The sequence below is a fragment of the Macrobrachium nipponense genome, chromosome 40, assembly GCF_015104395.2.
Source record: "Macrobrachium nipponense isolate FS-2020 chromosome 40, ASM1510439v2, whole genome shotgun sequence".
Classification (NCBI taxonomy): Eukaryota; Metazoa; Arthropoda; class Malacostraca; order Decapoda; family Palaemonidae; genus Macrobrachium; species Macrobrachium nipponense.
Genome location: NC_061101.1, coordinates 14,724,227 through 14,740,235, shown reverse-complemented (window position 1 = coordinate 14,740,235; position 16,009 = coordinate 14,724,227). Strand labels below are relative to the sequence as shown.

Below are 16,009 nucleotides of genomic sequence, written 5' to 3'. Positions count from 1 at the left end.
AGTTAGTGACTGAACTAAAGCCTATTCTGGGTATTTAGGTATAAAGGATTTGAAATAAATAGAAATATATGAATTATTTACATGCCACGAGGATTACTGTCCACTTGTTTTCATGCAAACAAATGTCCTGTAAAGAAAAGATTGTCTGTATTAAATTCACGTTATGTCAAGAATGTACCAGGGATAGTTTGTAGCGATTAGAGTTTTAAAGAGATTCACATATTCAGATTTCTGCAAATATTTGATGACAATTCTGAGATTATACTCATTTAAATTTACCAGTGAATTAGCATAATGAAACCCATTGTGAGTATTGAAATTTCTATCTGTAAAGGAAACTAAAGTAAAACATAGGTGATTCTTAGCACAGTATTTTCGTAATAAAAGATTACTGTAGCCTGCAAATGAAACAGTTTTACCTTCCTATTTCATTAAAGCAAATGAAAGTTGTCAATTTGTTTATTGCATAAAGCATCTCTTTAGAAAATATTTTATGAGCCATTCTGAAAATACGTGGTACTCTAAATATAAAATAATATTTTTACAGCGAAATTAGGTAAATAATAATCAAGACTCCAAATCTCAGCTATGCCTTTATTACTATGGACATTATATATGGATTAAAATGATACGCCGGAATGCTGTTATGTGGATAACATGATATTTCCTGTTAAAAGTATAGGAATCTTGACAACAATTGCAGGACTGATCTCTACACTTAAAACATAACTGTAATGCAATGCGAGATTGATATAAAGCAAAGGTATGAAAACAATATGGTAAATCATAGGAATTCCATTTGATGTCATATGTGTTATTTGCCAATGATACTACTTGAATCTCGTTTCCAGTTTCATTTACAGAGAAAAAATTGGAAGGTAAAAAAAAAATTGAAAGGTAAAAAATTGAAAAGTAAAAAAAATGTGAAAGGTAAAAAAAATTGAAAGGTAAAAAAATTGAGATAAAAAAATGAAAGGTAAAAAAATTGAGATAAAAAAAATGAAAGTAAAAAAAAATTGAAAGGTAAAAAAATTGAGATAAAAAATGAAAGGTAAAAAAATGAAAAGTAAAAAAAAAATGAAAGGCAAAAAAAATTGAAAGGTAAAATAAAGAAAGGTAAAAAAGATTGAAAGGTAAAAAAATAGAAAGGTAAAATAAAGAAAGGTAAAAAAAATTGAAAGGTAAAATAATTGAAAGATAAAAAAATTGAAGGATAAAAAAATGGTTTAGGTAAAAAAATTAAAAGGTGAAAAAAATTGAAAGGTAAAAAAATTGAAGGATAAAAAAAAATTGTTTAGGGAAAAAAATTGAAAGGTGAAAAAAATTGAAAGGTAAAAAATTGAAGGAAAAAAAATGAAAGGTAAAAAAATTGAAAGGTAAAAAAAATTGAAAGGTAAAAAAATTGACAGGTAAAAAAATTGAAAGGTAAAAAAATTGACAGGTAAAAAAATTGACAGGTAAAAAAATTGAAAGGTAAGCAGGATTATTTGTACCCTTCCTAACGATGCAAATATTCACGTTCAGCACAGTGCCTTGGAACTTACAGTAAAAACTTTTACTATTTCAATTCCATGTCTCAGTTCACTTTTATCTTATGGTTATTCAGCCTTTTGCTACAGTCCACCATCCGAGTGAATGACTCAGAAAGCAATTGGAACAAAACTCATTAACTTCCTTTGCTTTAATTTTCTTTTTTCAAACCTGACCAACATTGAAACGCCATTGTTATGATGCACTATTCAGGAACCACTCTGAATTGAGAAATAATTGCTAAATGGATTGAGCTCCAGCAGGAGCCATTGTTCTTCAGTAAGTGTTATGTATGAAAAGTCCGTCATACAGAGCAGTGCTGGGATAAATTCACCTTTTACTAGATATTATATTTTCCCGTTGCTAGATGAGAAATGTATAAAATAACTGTCTAGGAATATGACTTCACTAGAGCTTCTGGTAATAATCCATATTATCACCTGCCTTCTTCCGTTTTCTTTACACTGGCTAAACTGGGTAATATCTTCTTTCCATGCTAAGAACTGTGGGGGAACTCGATAGATATTAGTGAGGAAGATTCTCAACATTTCACAAAAAGCTTTCCGGGCCTGGACTTATTATTACTCCCGAGATTTTAATTTCTTTGTTTGCTCAAGATGCTCATATTGACCACCGCTGTTCTTCAGATATGTTCTTGGCCTTCTTATAAGACAACATAATTATTTTCAATAGAAAATTAGCACCTGTCATACAGATCACCAGTCACAATAATCAATATAAATATATTAAAAAATGAAAGCTAATTATACAAGAGGTTATCGATACGGGCAACACATTTCAACATATAATGACGTCCTTATTATTACCGTCATATTAATCAAAATCATCAACTGTCCGATTTAAGTCTATTTTCGATGAAAGAAAAAGGCTCCAGTTTAAGTGTTTGTTTTACCCGTACCTTTCAACATTTCTTTAGCATGATGCTGTCCTCTCTTCTAAAGGCAGAGAGAGAACTTTATCGTCTTTATCAGTCAAAAATCTTAAATCCGTTATAAACATTAACAGAGATCTATCATAAATAAGAGGAGCCAATATTTCTCGCGCCCTCAGCGGTCCATGAACACGTTGCTGCCTTCCTTCGGCAGAGTGAAGCAGAACCAGGAGAGCCCCGCCAGGAACTCGAACCCGACGAAGTACAGCAGCGGCTCGTACGTCGAAGGGAGAAGGAACAGGGACGCCACCAGGAAGGGCATCAGGCCGCAGATGCTCTCCAGGTCCGCCGCGGGAATCGTCAGAGCCTTCTTCAGCGGGGTGAGGAGGTCCTTGAAGGAGCTGATGGAGAAGGGCATCACGAACCAGGTGACCAGGACGCTGAAGGCGATGGGCAGAAGCCAGATCCACTGCCAGACTCCAGGGTACAGCTGGAGGAAGAGGCCCCCAGCGACCATCGCTCTGGTAGCTGGAGGTGAGAGAGAGAGAGAGAGAGAGAGAGAGAGAGAGAGAGAGAGAGAGAGAGAGAGAGAGACGCTTTCATTAAATCGTGACGTCAATATATTGGATATCATATTTGAAGAGTTCAAAGGGAAAATCGGGTTTCAATTTATTGGTACTGGGAACTCAGCTACTCAAAATGTAATTTTGTTTGTGTCATTTGATTTTGAAGTAGTACATGCAAATTACGTATAAATATTAATCAGACAGATTCACATAAATCGAAGATATAAAAGAGGAAATTGCAACTGTGAAAAATAATTTATTTCTTAGATGTAAACAGGTGTTTACACATATCCAGGGCCATAAATAATGAATGTTGAATTTTTCCATAACCATTTTTTTAAATGTCTGTTAAATATACTTAATAAAACCCCCACAAATTACTGTCTTCCTTCTATCTTATTTTATGTTAACAGGAAGATTAAATTGACCATCATCCATGACATATCTAAAGTGACTTTATCAATTTTAATGTAGCTGGAAACTTTTTCCTTTTGATATTATTCTAATAATGACTAGCATACTGAAATGCTATAACTATACTGCAGAAGATTCCATTGAAATCGATGAGTCTATAAAGATTGTTATCTTCTTGCTTTACAAATACCCCATCCAAGGATGAGGTCTCTTTCGAAGTCGGAATGAAAAACACTAGATAACAGACGAGCGAAAACACTAGATCACAAACCAAACTTACTAATTGCCACTCCGACTTCCGAAGCAGCGAAGAATCGATGGACTCCTCCCCAGAACACGTTGTTTGTTCCCACGTCCAAATTGGCCACGATGGACCAGGCCACTGATATGACACTGATCGTCAGGGGCAGTCTGGCCACCACTTCATCGTACATGCCTGGGAGAAAATTGACGTATTTATGAAAAGTCATCATGCATTTTTTGTTTTGACTGTGATAGGTTTTTTATTATGAAGCCTTAGACGTGATATGCACGGTTTAAATGATATATAATGTAGATTTGATTGCGTAGTTAGCTTACGTACTGATAAAGCAACTGCAAAAATGCAAAAAAAAAAAATAAAAAATAAATAAAGAAAAACATAAAGTCGTATATCAAGTGGTCTCATGAGTTTCCGTTACTGAAGCGGTCACACGGAACGACTTATATATATACATGCATTTCGAAATAGCATAAAAGAAAAAAAAAAAAAAAACTTCTTACCTGTGTGCAGCGAGCAAAGTGTCATTTTGAGCAAGTGTTTTGAAGTGGGGAAGTGGTGGTCCTCTCTTTAAGCCTCGGAGGGAGAGTGACCAAATGGATAATTTTTTGGGAGGGGGGCCAGTCCATTCCTTTTATTTTTTTTATTTTTTGTGCAACGGATCAGAGCGATGTGCAAAGCCTTTCTCATAGAGCCAATCCCCAGTTCTCAAGTGGGATGGTTCTTTATCATTCTGTTGGCGAAAGTAAAAAAAACTATATATATATAAAACGAAAAAGCCAGAGCTTATCAAACAAAGATGATAGATGGGTTCTAATACATGAAAAAATTCTATTTAATTCAGTTTAGTTCTAATCTTAGGCAATAGTTTGTGAGCAAAAGTTCATCATTTGAAGGACTAAGAAACATTTGAGGACATTTAAATGAAATGATGACATATGCGGCACCTTACTGGGACGTTTACATTAATTATAGTTATAATTTGTAAATTTATGCAACAGAATTCTGAAAATATATAATGACATTAATCCACGACTGATATCTAGAAAAAAAAATAAACACAGGCAAGCATAAATTATATAACGTCGTTAGTAAAAAATGTATGAATACATGCACGCATTTATGTTGAGTATAATTATGGCATTGTGTACATACATGCCTTCATAAACGAACATACAATTACTATATGCACATAGATATATAGATATATTATAGCTATATATATATATATATATATATATATAGATATATATATATATATATATATATATATATATATATATATATATATATGTATATATATGTGTGTGTTTGTATGTGTGTGTGAATACATGAATATATGCATGTATATGTGCGTGTGTTTGCGTACAATAAAGCGTTAATAGTACCATTTATACCTATTTAAGCATCCCCAAAACTTGTCTGAACAATGCAACCAAGCACCCGTGCTTTGGAAAATCCAGCGTTCAATGTTATATGCAAATCAGATGAAGATACGGAACGGTTGAAATGTAGTTTCCTTCCCATTTTCCTCTGAAATTGACCTAATAATCGAACCAGCCAAAAATAACTTTCCGATAAAAGAATGACACACTATATATTAGCAGGAGAGTGGACGAATATGGGACTCTATTTACCTGCAATATACATTGAATAGATTGAATAGATTAATAAACACCAACCTCAACTTACATATAAACACGAGTCTGATTACGAGTTCACCAACATAAAATGATTTTTCTTTCAAGTTTCTGAAGTATTTCTACGCCCATAGCTCTACGCCCATAGCTCTAGATGCCTGTTCACCAGTCTACGACATTACCAGCATTATTTGGATTATTTTGGGAAGTGTTGCAAACGGTTCTTTATATCTAATTTTATATGTTATTTACATTTCTACTAATGAACTGTTATCCCTAAAAAAACAACAAAGCATATCGAATCATGAACCACGGTCTCAATACTAACTTTGAAGAAGAAACTGTACCAGCGAGGATATAATTTTCATCTTTTTGTTGTGTTGTTTTTTCGAAGTACCATGCAACCAATAATCACAAGAGGAAAGACACAATCATCCTAAAGGGTCATTAGCTTTTGAGTCATTGCAAAATGCAAAATATCTGCTCATCAGAATCAGTGACGTTGAGAAGCACGTTCTTTCTTTATATATAAGAAACCGTTGTAATATTGACTGTTTTTCATAACATATGCGAATTGCAATTTTGCCTTTGATTAAGTAATAACCTGGGCAAGTCCAATTTGTTCAAATCATATGGACAGCTGATTTACCACCATTGCTTTTGATTTTTTTTTAAATAAAAAAACCTTTGCATTACTGATTGTTTTTCATAATATGCGAACTGCAATTTTCCCTTTGATTAGTAGTAACCAGGGCAAGTCCAGTTTATTCAAATCATATGAATAGAGGATTTATTACCATTTCTCTTGATCAGCTGATTAATTACACTTCCGCATTGTGTGATCCTCCCATCCACCAATAACCTTCCATTCTGCTTACACGAATGATCCATCGCAGAGAACTGAAATATCATTTCACATTAACTAACCCTTATACCACTTGAATATTTGGAGTGACATCACAAGTCGTCGATAATTCAGGTATTATGGGCCATACGGCAACTAGTCATCAAGGTATTCTTCTGTAAGCAAAAGCAGAACCATTGTTCCGTACTAAATTATTGCACACAACTGTTATTTGCTTATGAATATCAATTATATTTTCCTCACCACTTCTACTATTACTCCTCCTTAAAAAAGAAAGAAAAAAAAACGGGCACGGAACCTAAGAACTAAAGGATAAATCTAATTAATTATGTCTACCCAGTGTCATGCATATGTATGGGCTGGATATTTATACTTACAGGCCATGAAACAACTGCATTAGTAATTACTTTTAAGACTGTGACATGATGCTACAACTCAGTATAACTACTTACTTATAAATGGTGAATTGGGATTAGAAGGAAAGTTGAGATTTTAGATTCACGCTGTATATACATACAATATATATATATTATATATATATATATTATATATATATATATATAATATATATATATAGATACCATACATCAATACATACATCACACATAAAACACACACACACAACACACACACACACACACACACATATATATTATTATTATATAGGTGTTGAGTGGTGGATATATCTATATATATCAATTCAAGCTACAAATGTCCTTTAATATCTAAATTCACTTTACCTCTCAAATGATATATTTTCATATGTACCGAAGGGGAATTTTTTTTAGTTGATAATAATTTCGTCCCCCCATGGGATCGAACCACCGTCCAAGTGGACGGGGACGAAATCAGGACAGTCAGTGACGCTATCCAATCAGCCAACTGATTGGATAGCGTCACTGACTGTCCTGATTTCGTCCCCGTCCACTTGGACGGTGGTTCGATCCCATGGGGGTGGGGGATCGAAATTATTATCAACTAAAAAAAAAAAAAAAAAAAAAAAAAAATAAAAAAAAAAAAAAAAAAAAAAAAATTCCCCTTCGGTACATATATGAAAATATATCATTTGGGAGGTAAAGTGAATTTAGATATTAAAGGACAGTTTGTAGCTTGAAGATATATAAATGGAATTCACGGTTCGATGTGATAATTAAATTCAGGATTATATATATATATATATTATGTATATATATGACATTACCCCATAATGCAGGTTCAGGATAGACATCATAGAAACACATTATACACACACACACCTTACACACACACACACACACACACATATAAGATACATATTTATGTAATTATACGATAATAGATATATATATACATATATACCGTATATATATTTATATATAAGCTAAATATATATAGATATATTGTTAATTTGATTTCCGTAAACAACTAACTCGGGTCCCAAGTCACTTCTAACTAACTTACTATGATACTATAAAGCAAAAATGAACTCCTTTCATTTTCGGAACGAATCGGTTGACTTTTAAAAGGAAACCGGACGTACGCGTTGTGCTCGATGCAAATTTGATGCCATGCAGATTAGCTGCGGCAGTATTCACAGTTCATGCATGAATCAGGAACACCGCCTATGAATACCTTACTGGTGCGGGCGTTCATAAATACATAGACGCTCTTGCAGATTAATATGATGAATGAGGTTTAAATAAGAGACTGGAAAATCTCTGTTTCCATCATACGCTTTCTGACATTTCACTGGTTTGCTTCATATATAACATATACATATACATATACATATATATATATATATATATATATATATATATATATATATATATATATATATATATATGTATATATACTACATTCATATGTAAATACATATGTAAATACATGCATACACACACACACACATACATATATATATATACACATATATATATATCTATATATATATTATATATAATATATATATATATATATATATATATATATGTGTGTGTGTGTGTGTGTGTGTGTGTGTATGTGTGAAATAAGCATAAGTAATGACCAGGAGTAAAACACTTATCATTAACATTCAAATAATGCTTGCAAGATGAACAGTCCGCAAAGCTACTTCGCTACTTCTAAGAATAATAATAACAACATACTCGTAATGGGGAGCGTCATATACGCTGCGATCTGGATGTAAACCTGCGGCGTGGCTTCGAGGACTCCTTCCAACGTATGTAAGGTCGCCAAAGCCTTCCCATCCCGGAGAATTTCTTCCTTGGTTGAGATATCGGCGTCGTTCGGCTCGTAGCGTGTCTGGTGGCGGCCGTTCTTCAGCGAATTCGTGATGTTCACGATTATTCTGGAAGGGATTCATGAGGGGTGTCAGGCTCAGTCCCCTACTACTATGACTACTTCTACTGCTCAGGGTAACTGAGAATCATTACTTCAAGTTTCGCGGCAATTTCTGGCGGGTTTGTTTATTCAGTTTTTCTTAACTCTACTGCCGAGGTTCATCTTACGTTTTTGCGTGATACAACGTAATTAAATCCATATATATTTTGTGATGTGTGTCAACACCTCTTCGCGTACTCGGGGAGTAAGCCTACAAAGTATTTTGTTGCTTGTTGTGGGGTGGGAGGGGAGGAAAGGTCTATGAAGAGCCTAAAAAGGTCTGAAAAAGGTGTTTCGAGTTGAGTTAAAGATACAGGAAATTTATGATAGGATATTTATGATTTATTTAATAGAATGAAAATGTAAAAGAATAAATAATGTGCATGTTATACAGTACATAACAATTGTTTCTAATAAAATATAGCGTTTTTATTTTAATTTCGTTGGTGAACCAACGCTTTATTTGACCGTAGATTTTAGCACGCGCCCCGAGTAAGCTGGGGGTTGGATCACGCCTTGTTTGAGTTTTATATCAAAGATAGCCTACGGGAATTAAACTCCATTTTTTCAGATTTGATGCAATCAGTGGCTGTAAATCTCAACTGTCAGGTGTATAGCCATTTTTCAATACTGATGATATGTAAATTGTTGCTCTATGATGACAACATTAATTCTGAAAACGACTTCAATCGATTTGAACGATGATAATTGACTTTTGCCTTTTTTTAGATTTTATGCGAATTATTTTCTGTTTTTTCTTAGATGTCATGCGAATTATTTTCTTCTGTTTGGTTACAATCAGGTTACCAGATGAGCTTGGGGTTGTCTAATTCAATACCTTACTCTTTTAAATGTTAGAAAAATAATCAGTCCATAGGTTTTGGAGATAAGGAGCTTGAAATACTTTTTTAGGTGCCCCACCTGATTTCAATTTTGTGACGCAATCGACCGACGAAGTTCAAGAGAGGGAATATGAACATTTACGCTCAAAAATAGTTCATGTATCGATGAGAATTTTATTATTAATGGGATCTCTCGATGAAATGGCAGATGGGGGATGCTGACTTCTAGAAGTCAATTGACTTTTCTCACGTACTATGGATGAATTCAATTCTGCATTTAGAGAAATCCAAAATCTTCCATCTCTAACGTTTAAAATTTTAGCAGAAAGATGAATCCGGTTAGAAAACAGCATTAAAGGTATAATTAATTTCCATGATCTAATATGTATGTTGATTTCTCATGTGAAGTCATAAGGAAAAAGCTAATATAATGGTGTTATCTTTCGAGGAAATGAAAATGTAGACATATAACTTATATTAAAAAAGTCTATTAACAGAAATCTGCTATTCCTATTAACCCATTACCAAATAAAGTGAGTGACAAATAAAGATTAAATAACCCAGCCGGAGAGACGTGTCTGAACATTTCACAGAGAGAGAGAGAGAGAGAGAGAGAGAGAGAGAGATAAACTAAATCCCATTTCACTTACAGCCAGTACGGAGCGATAAAGAAATTCAGCACACAGTCTAGCCAGGACCATTGCAATTTCCTTTTAAGCCTGGAATATAAATGTTTTAGGATTTCAGTTCAGATTTTAGAGGAAATATAATACATAGATGATCCCACGTGTATATATATATATATATATATATATATATATATATATATATATATATATATATATATATATATATATATATACATATACATATACATACATTGCTTAAATATATGCATATCTGAGCTAAGCACCTAGACACTCATGCATATATATGCAGATCATCAACAGGTGTAGTTATATATCATAATCATCAAAAACATACTATAAAGGACAACGGTTTACTAATCACAAGATTCACCATCGACTTCTGTTATGTAAATTGATGGGCTACTATAACATCGAACTTCAAAAGGAAAGGCCAAAAAACTAATTTACTTGTGTAGCACTGAGAAGAATTCTGTATCTTTCGTCATTTATTGATAGTGGTCTACAGGTATGTAGAGATACTACAGAAAGATAAAATCCTACGGAGTACGAATGCCTTTGTTTGAGAGGACCCACAGTAGATAATGTGTCTTAAAATTACTTTGAAACTTTGGACAGGGTACTTACTTATTAGTCGCATATGTACACAGAATGAAGATAGGCACTACATAGAATACCAAGCTTAAAACGAAGAAGAGCATGTGTCCCGTCCGGAAGAACCTTTCTATGGCCATGGCGTCCGTTATGTGATCCAGAACCGTCAGGAGCAGAGTCCAGACTAGCTTGGCAGTGAAAAGACACTGGAAGCAACTGTTGGTCGTGCTGGAAGTGCTATTTTCGGTGTAGTCCAGGCTGTAGTGGCTGTAGCGACTGGCGCTTCCAGTCGCTGGAATCACGGAGAGAACTGGAATCTCCCTCTGGGCGCTCGGGATATCCAGCCTCAGCTGGGCTCGCTTCTTCTTCCTCCAGGCCTCGTCTCTCTTCGAGATCTTGAAGCTCGTCATTCGCCTGATTGCGCCTTTCTCCTTCTCCCCCCCGGGCTTCTTACTGCTCCCCCCCACATCTTTATCCTCTTGCCTTTCTCTACCTGCTTCTCCCCCTGCTCCTGCTGCATTTCCTGCTGCTGATGGTAGTAAACCTCCTACACCTCCACCTCCCCCTTCCACTGCTTGTTGTTTTCCCTCGTCTTTCGCTTCTTCTTCTTCTTGTTTTTCTGGGTGAGCTTCGCGGGCATCCCCATTCAGCTGGACCTGGGCTTCGATAGCTTCTTTGGTGTTCCCGTTTTCTATGTCCTCTTTCGTATCGCTCATCTTCCTGGAAAATAAGATCGAATGGCTGGTCTCTTGGTCCGCAACATCAAACACTCAACTGATACTGAGCAAATAAACTTTAATTTGTTCATCCCAAATAGATACAAATTTCCTGACTTTTTTTATATGAATGTTGCTGGCTTGTGTTTTTAATTCTGTTGCATAATAATTCATTCAAGAAACTGAAGAACTTCAAGCTCTATACTGACTCTCTCCTCAAAAGCACAAGCTTGATATTCGAGAAAAGATCATGCGCTCTTCGTATGTATACATACGAAGTCTTAAGAACGGCTTGAAAATTTCTCAAGTATCCTCAAAATCAGTCTCAGCATTGAAGCATTCAAAACTAATTGCAAAAGCATATAAGCTATTTCCAAGATCACTCCACCATTCAAAAGGACTTTCACTTTTCTTTGGGGAAAAAATTTATTGCAGTAAAACGCGCGCCCCCCTCCCTCCCGCCCCCTTGTCATAGTGCTCTAAAATAACCATAATTATATAAAAATTCTAATACTTCTCATTAAAGTTAATTGGTCCTCACATGTCCGTTTGTGCCGGTTTCTCTTTTTAAACATATCGGGCAATTCCTCATTAGCGCTGAATTCACAGGTCCCTTTTTTTTCTCTATTATAAATAAAATACTCTATATTTCTTCTCGATTTCTTCTTAATTCGTATGAAACCACGTCTTCGGTCAGATTAACAGGTTAGGGAGTTTTATAATTTAAGTCTCTTTATCTTCTTCATTATTACGAGAAGCAAGCAGTTTGCCAACGCATGCAGACACATACACACACACACACACACACACACGTCAAACCCACCAGCTCAGACACGTGGGCAGACACACATGCCACCCAACCATACATGCATACATGAATAATACCCACTGTGCTGGTAGCAAGAATATATGCAGATATTAATACGGAAACAAAATTGGTATTGTATGGTTGGTTGAATAGCCAACTCTCCTTTATGGAAGCATATAATTATATGATAGCGTGGATGCTGAATGTGAGTTAAAGACTAAAATATCGAAGCTGTTTCGATGAATTTCTTGTGTGCGTCTGTGTGCATGTATTATAATCAAGTGCTTGTAAACAACTCTTCAACTTGCATATGTAAAAGATGTTTTATATGTAGGTGCAGCTTATATATAGGATATGAATTTATAAATAAAAGCAATTTGATGTAGTTATTCCTGTCTGTAAGTGAGATATCCATATTTGCAAAGATAGTCTATCTCTTTCTCAGCTCATACACAGAAATACTCACACATATATATGTTCATAAGCAAAGATTACCTACACTCGTGGGAAGTATATACGGACATATTTTTGTAACCACTGCATCCATAATCGGCAGGTGTCAAAATATGATTTCAGTAGCAAGATTGAAAGAGCCTCCTACGGAAATAAGTTTATGGTAAGATAGTTGAGTTCAAATTTCATCTTTTTTTTTTTTTTTTTTTTTTTTTTTTTTAGTTAAATCGTCATCGCTCACCATCTGGTTTCCATATTAGATTTCCGGGACCAGGTGGCGCCCGCCGTTCGATCAAAGTCTCACATCATCTGTCTAGTTCAGTATTGATTCGGTTTTCTCGACTCAAATTCATGATTCCTAGAAATGCATGCATGGGTGACGCACACCAGCTTCAACGTGAAGATTCGTGATTGCTAGTTGTAAGGGTCTAAATGAATATTTCAACTTGAGAGACTATGAGGTAAATTAGGAGCAAAAAAGTTTTTTTTTTTAACAATAAGTGATTATAGGCCATTTGGATATAATCTGAATGATCTTGAATTAAACGAAATAAAAAAAATAGGTACAATTCACTAAAGGACCTTCAGGCTTTAATGCTATAGAAGTGGATGTGATGAATATAATTGTTTCTGATGTATATATATATATATATATAATATATATATATATATATATATATATATATATATATATATATATATATATATATATATATATACATATGTGTGTGTGTGCACGTGTGCGCGCTTGTGTCAAAGGGCGTGAAGTCATCAAAGGTATAACTTTCTGAGACATCAGAGGTCAGTAGGTCATGAGACGAAATCGTTGCCACTGGCAGACATTCAAATGGCCTTCAACTTTCCCAGAACCAATAAACTTAGAGATATTTTTTGAAGAAAAGGATTACAGGTTGTAATTAGTTTGTACGACGTACTGTAGGGAATACAGTTAAATAGCAGTTCCTAGTAATGTACACTGAACAGAATACAGAGAATTCTTCATGACTATGATGTGAGGAAGAAAGTTAAGAAATGACCGAAAATAGGGATAAAGACTACCAGAGGAATCAAAGTTTTTTTTTATGGTTTTTCTGTTTTCAAGTTCCTGTGAGGCCTTATTCTACTTGACAGAGCCATGAGTTGTCTTATTTTACCTAACATTGATTTCTAGGGAGATCCTTATTTATTCATTTATTTCATCTCTATGCCTATACGTTTACGACTCCACAGAATTTCCAACAGTAACATTCTGCATTAATGTTCACTCTAATACAACTCATTTATTTATCAAAGTCTTTGTATCCTATAGGATGTATCGTAGGATTTTGATGGGGTTTCGTTAATTTGATATGTATGTACGTATATATATATATATATATATATATATATATATATATATATATAATATATATATTATAATATATATATATATATATTATATATATATATATATATATATATATATATATATATATATTTAACATTTTCCTTTAATAGATATGGCTCCCTAGAAAAGATAAGCTACCGCTCATTGGCAAACTAATATTTTTCCTGTAGAATCTGGAATAAGACATCAGTACAGAAGACCTCCTCAACCTAGAGAAAACTCAGTAGCACCCACGATGCGCCATCCAGCTTTAAACTGCATGCGATCTGGATGCTAACATCCGCACTTCGCTTCCCTAAAGGAGAGTTAGTTCGACAATTTCATTATATAATCCATTATTCTCTCAGGTACTTTTATCCTGTGACTATTTATACAAACTTTGTTTTAAAGGGCCTCTAGAATCATGGATGCACACATCTTTACACAAAAATTCCCATAAACGCTCTGTTAATTCTGTACTAAAATTTTGATGACCTTATGACATTACCTTACTTTGATTCCCAATGCGTCCAACTTTGTAACTGCGGAGGAGTCATCTGTTAGCTTATGGTAAAATGTAATAATGCAGCTTCGCTTCACTTCTGATACTCTTTGACTCTCATTTCAACATGCATGTGGGAGGCACCAACGATCCTTTTTGCAGAACCTTACCTTTATATATACTGTGAACACTTTCGTAACTCGAATATCAAAATCAAGTGCAGGCTTTTAGTTCATTTCCTTCTCGGGATGTTAACTGGCAACTTCTTGTCCCTTCGTCTCCTTTAGAACACGTTTCTTAGATTAGTCAGTCAGCTTCTTACAGCCTCTCACGAAGGTATCCATTTCACTTTCCATTCACTAATAATATTTCACGGATTCAGCGTGATTTTGAACATACCTACTATTGTGCTAATACGATATACTCCTTATAGCTTCAGATATGCCTCGTCTTTCGCCGTATTCTCGTATTCGTTCACAGGGTCATATCGCATTTCCTTTAAAACTGTTCACTAGGTATTATCTTAATAAAGTGGGCTACATCGATTTCCGTTAATCCTACACACCATCCCCATTTTCGTACGTGGATTAAAGTTGCAATTTTTCTATATCTGAACAGCGTAGAACATCAAATACGCGCTAAATGAGACGTTATTTACGTCGCCTGAAACAGATTACACGAGATTCATGAATGGCACACTGCACACGGCCCAAACGTAAACGCTCACTCCATTTCCCGCTTCATTATAATCTTCCTCACTTGTCTCGTTCAGATTTTACGATCGGCGTTAGATCCTCCTCGCATATATTAATACCCATCCCTTACGCCCTCACTGGGCTCGGGCATTCCGAATAGCGACAAAACAGGGAACGCTCACGAGTGGGGCATGACGGGAGATTGACTTGGAGCAGGCAAAGAATGGTCCAGCACTCTGACGAACTGCTGCTGCTGTTGCTGGTCTGGGTTTCGTCACGATTCCGCCTTCCCCTTAATCACACTTTCGGAACGAGAGCTCGTTTTCCGTTCCATCACCCCTGGATTTTGCCGTCTGTTTTGTTATCCGCCTCTTGCGCTAGCACTAGATCCAACGGGATCCGCTTATCATTACGACTCGCTAAGTAATGCTACAGGAGCGAAAAACAGCTGGCCAGCGGCTGTTCGAGTGAAATCGATGAGACAAGTCTGGCAGAGCACAGTTCCACATACGAGTTGTAACGTCTCCAGATGGCTCGCCTCTCTGTTTACTAGACATCACCATGGATTTAGCAGATCAATACAAGCATGCAAGGATAGTGCCAACCCTCACTCTCTCTCTCTCCTCTACTCCCTCCTCCTCCCCCTCCTCTTACTCCTCTTCCCACCCGCTCCCCATTGAGTGTCTCCTACAGCTGACCAATAATCCTTACTCCCCCTCCTCCTCCTCCTTCTACCCCCCTACAACTGCAACTCCTCCACCCTCCTTCTGTCAGACTTCTGGCTTCACGCAGGCAAAACACGAACCGTGCCTGACTCCTTCAAAGAACGTTTGTGGGAACGTTTGTGGGAATGCAAAGTTTT

At 35.5% G+C, this 16,009-nt stretch overlaps 1 protein-coding gene across 1 annotated transcript; it reads right to left on the bottom strand.

The window, feature by feature from the left end:
- Nucleotides 1-1,238: 1,238 nt before the first annotated feature.
- On the bottom strand, nucleotides 1,239-15,690 carry LOC135212301 (uncharacterized). Its single transcript, XM_064245724.1, has 7 exons — nucleotides 14,623-15,690; nucleotides 10,641-11,327; nucleotides 10,017-10,085; nucleotides 8,290-8,492; nucleotides 4,165-4,394; nucleotides 3,683-3,838; nucleotides 1,239-2,950 (listed from the first exon to the last, which is right to left on the bottom strand). Exons 2-5 carry the CDS (start codon nucleotides 11,321-11,323, stop codon nucleotides 4,390-4,392), a joined length of 960 nt encoding a protein of 319 aa, XP_064101794.1. The 5' UTR covers nucleotides 11,324-11,327; nucleotides 14,623-15,690; the 3' UTR covers nucleotides 1,239-2,950; nucleotides 3,683-3,838; nucleotides 4,165-4,389.
- Nucleotides 15,691-16,009: the final 319 nt, after the last annotated feature.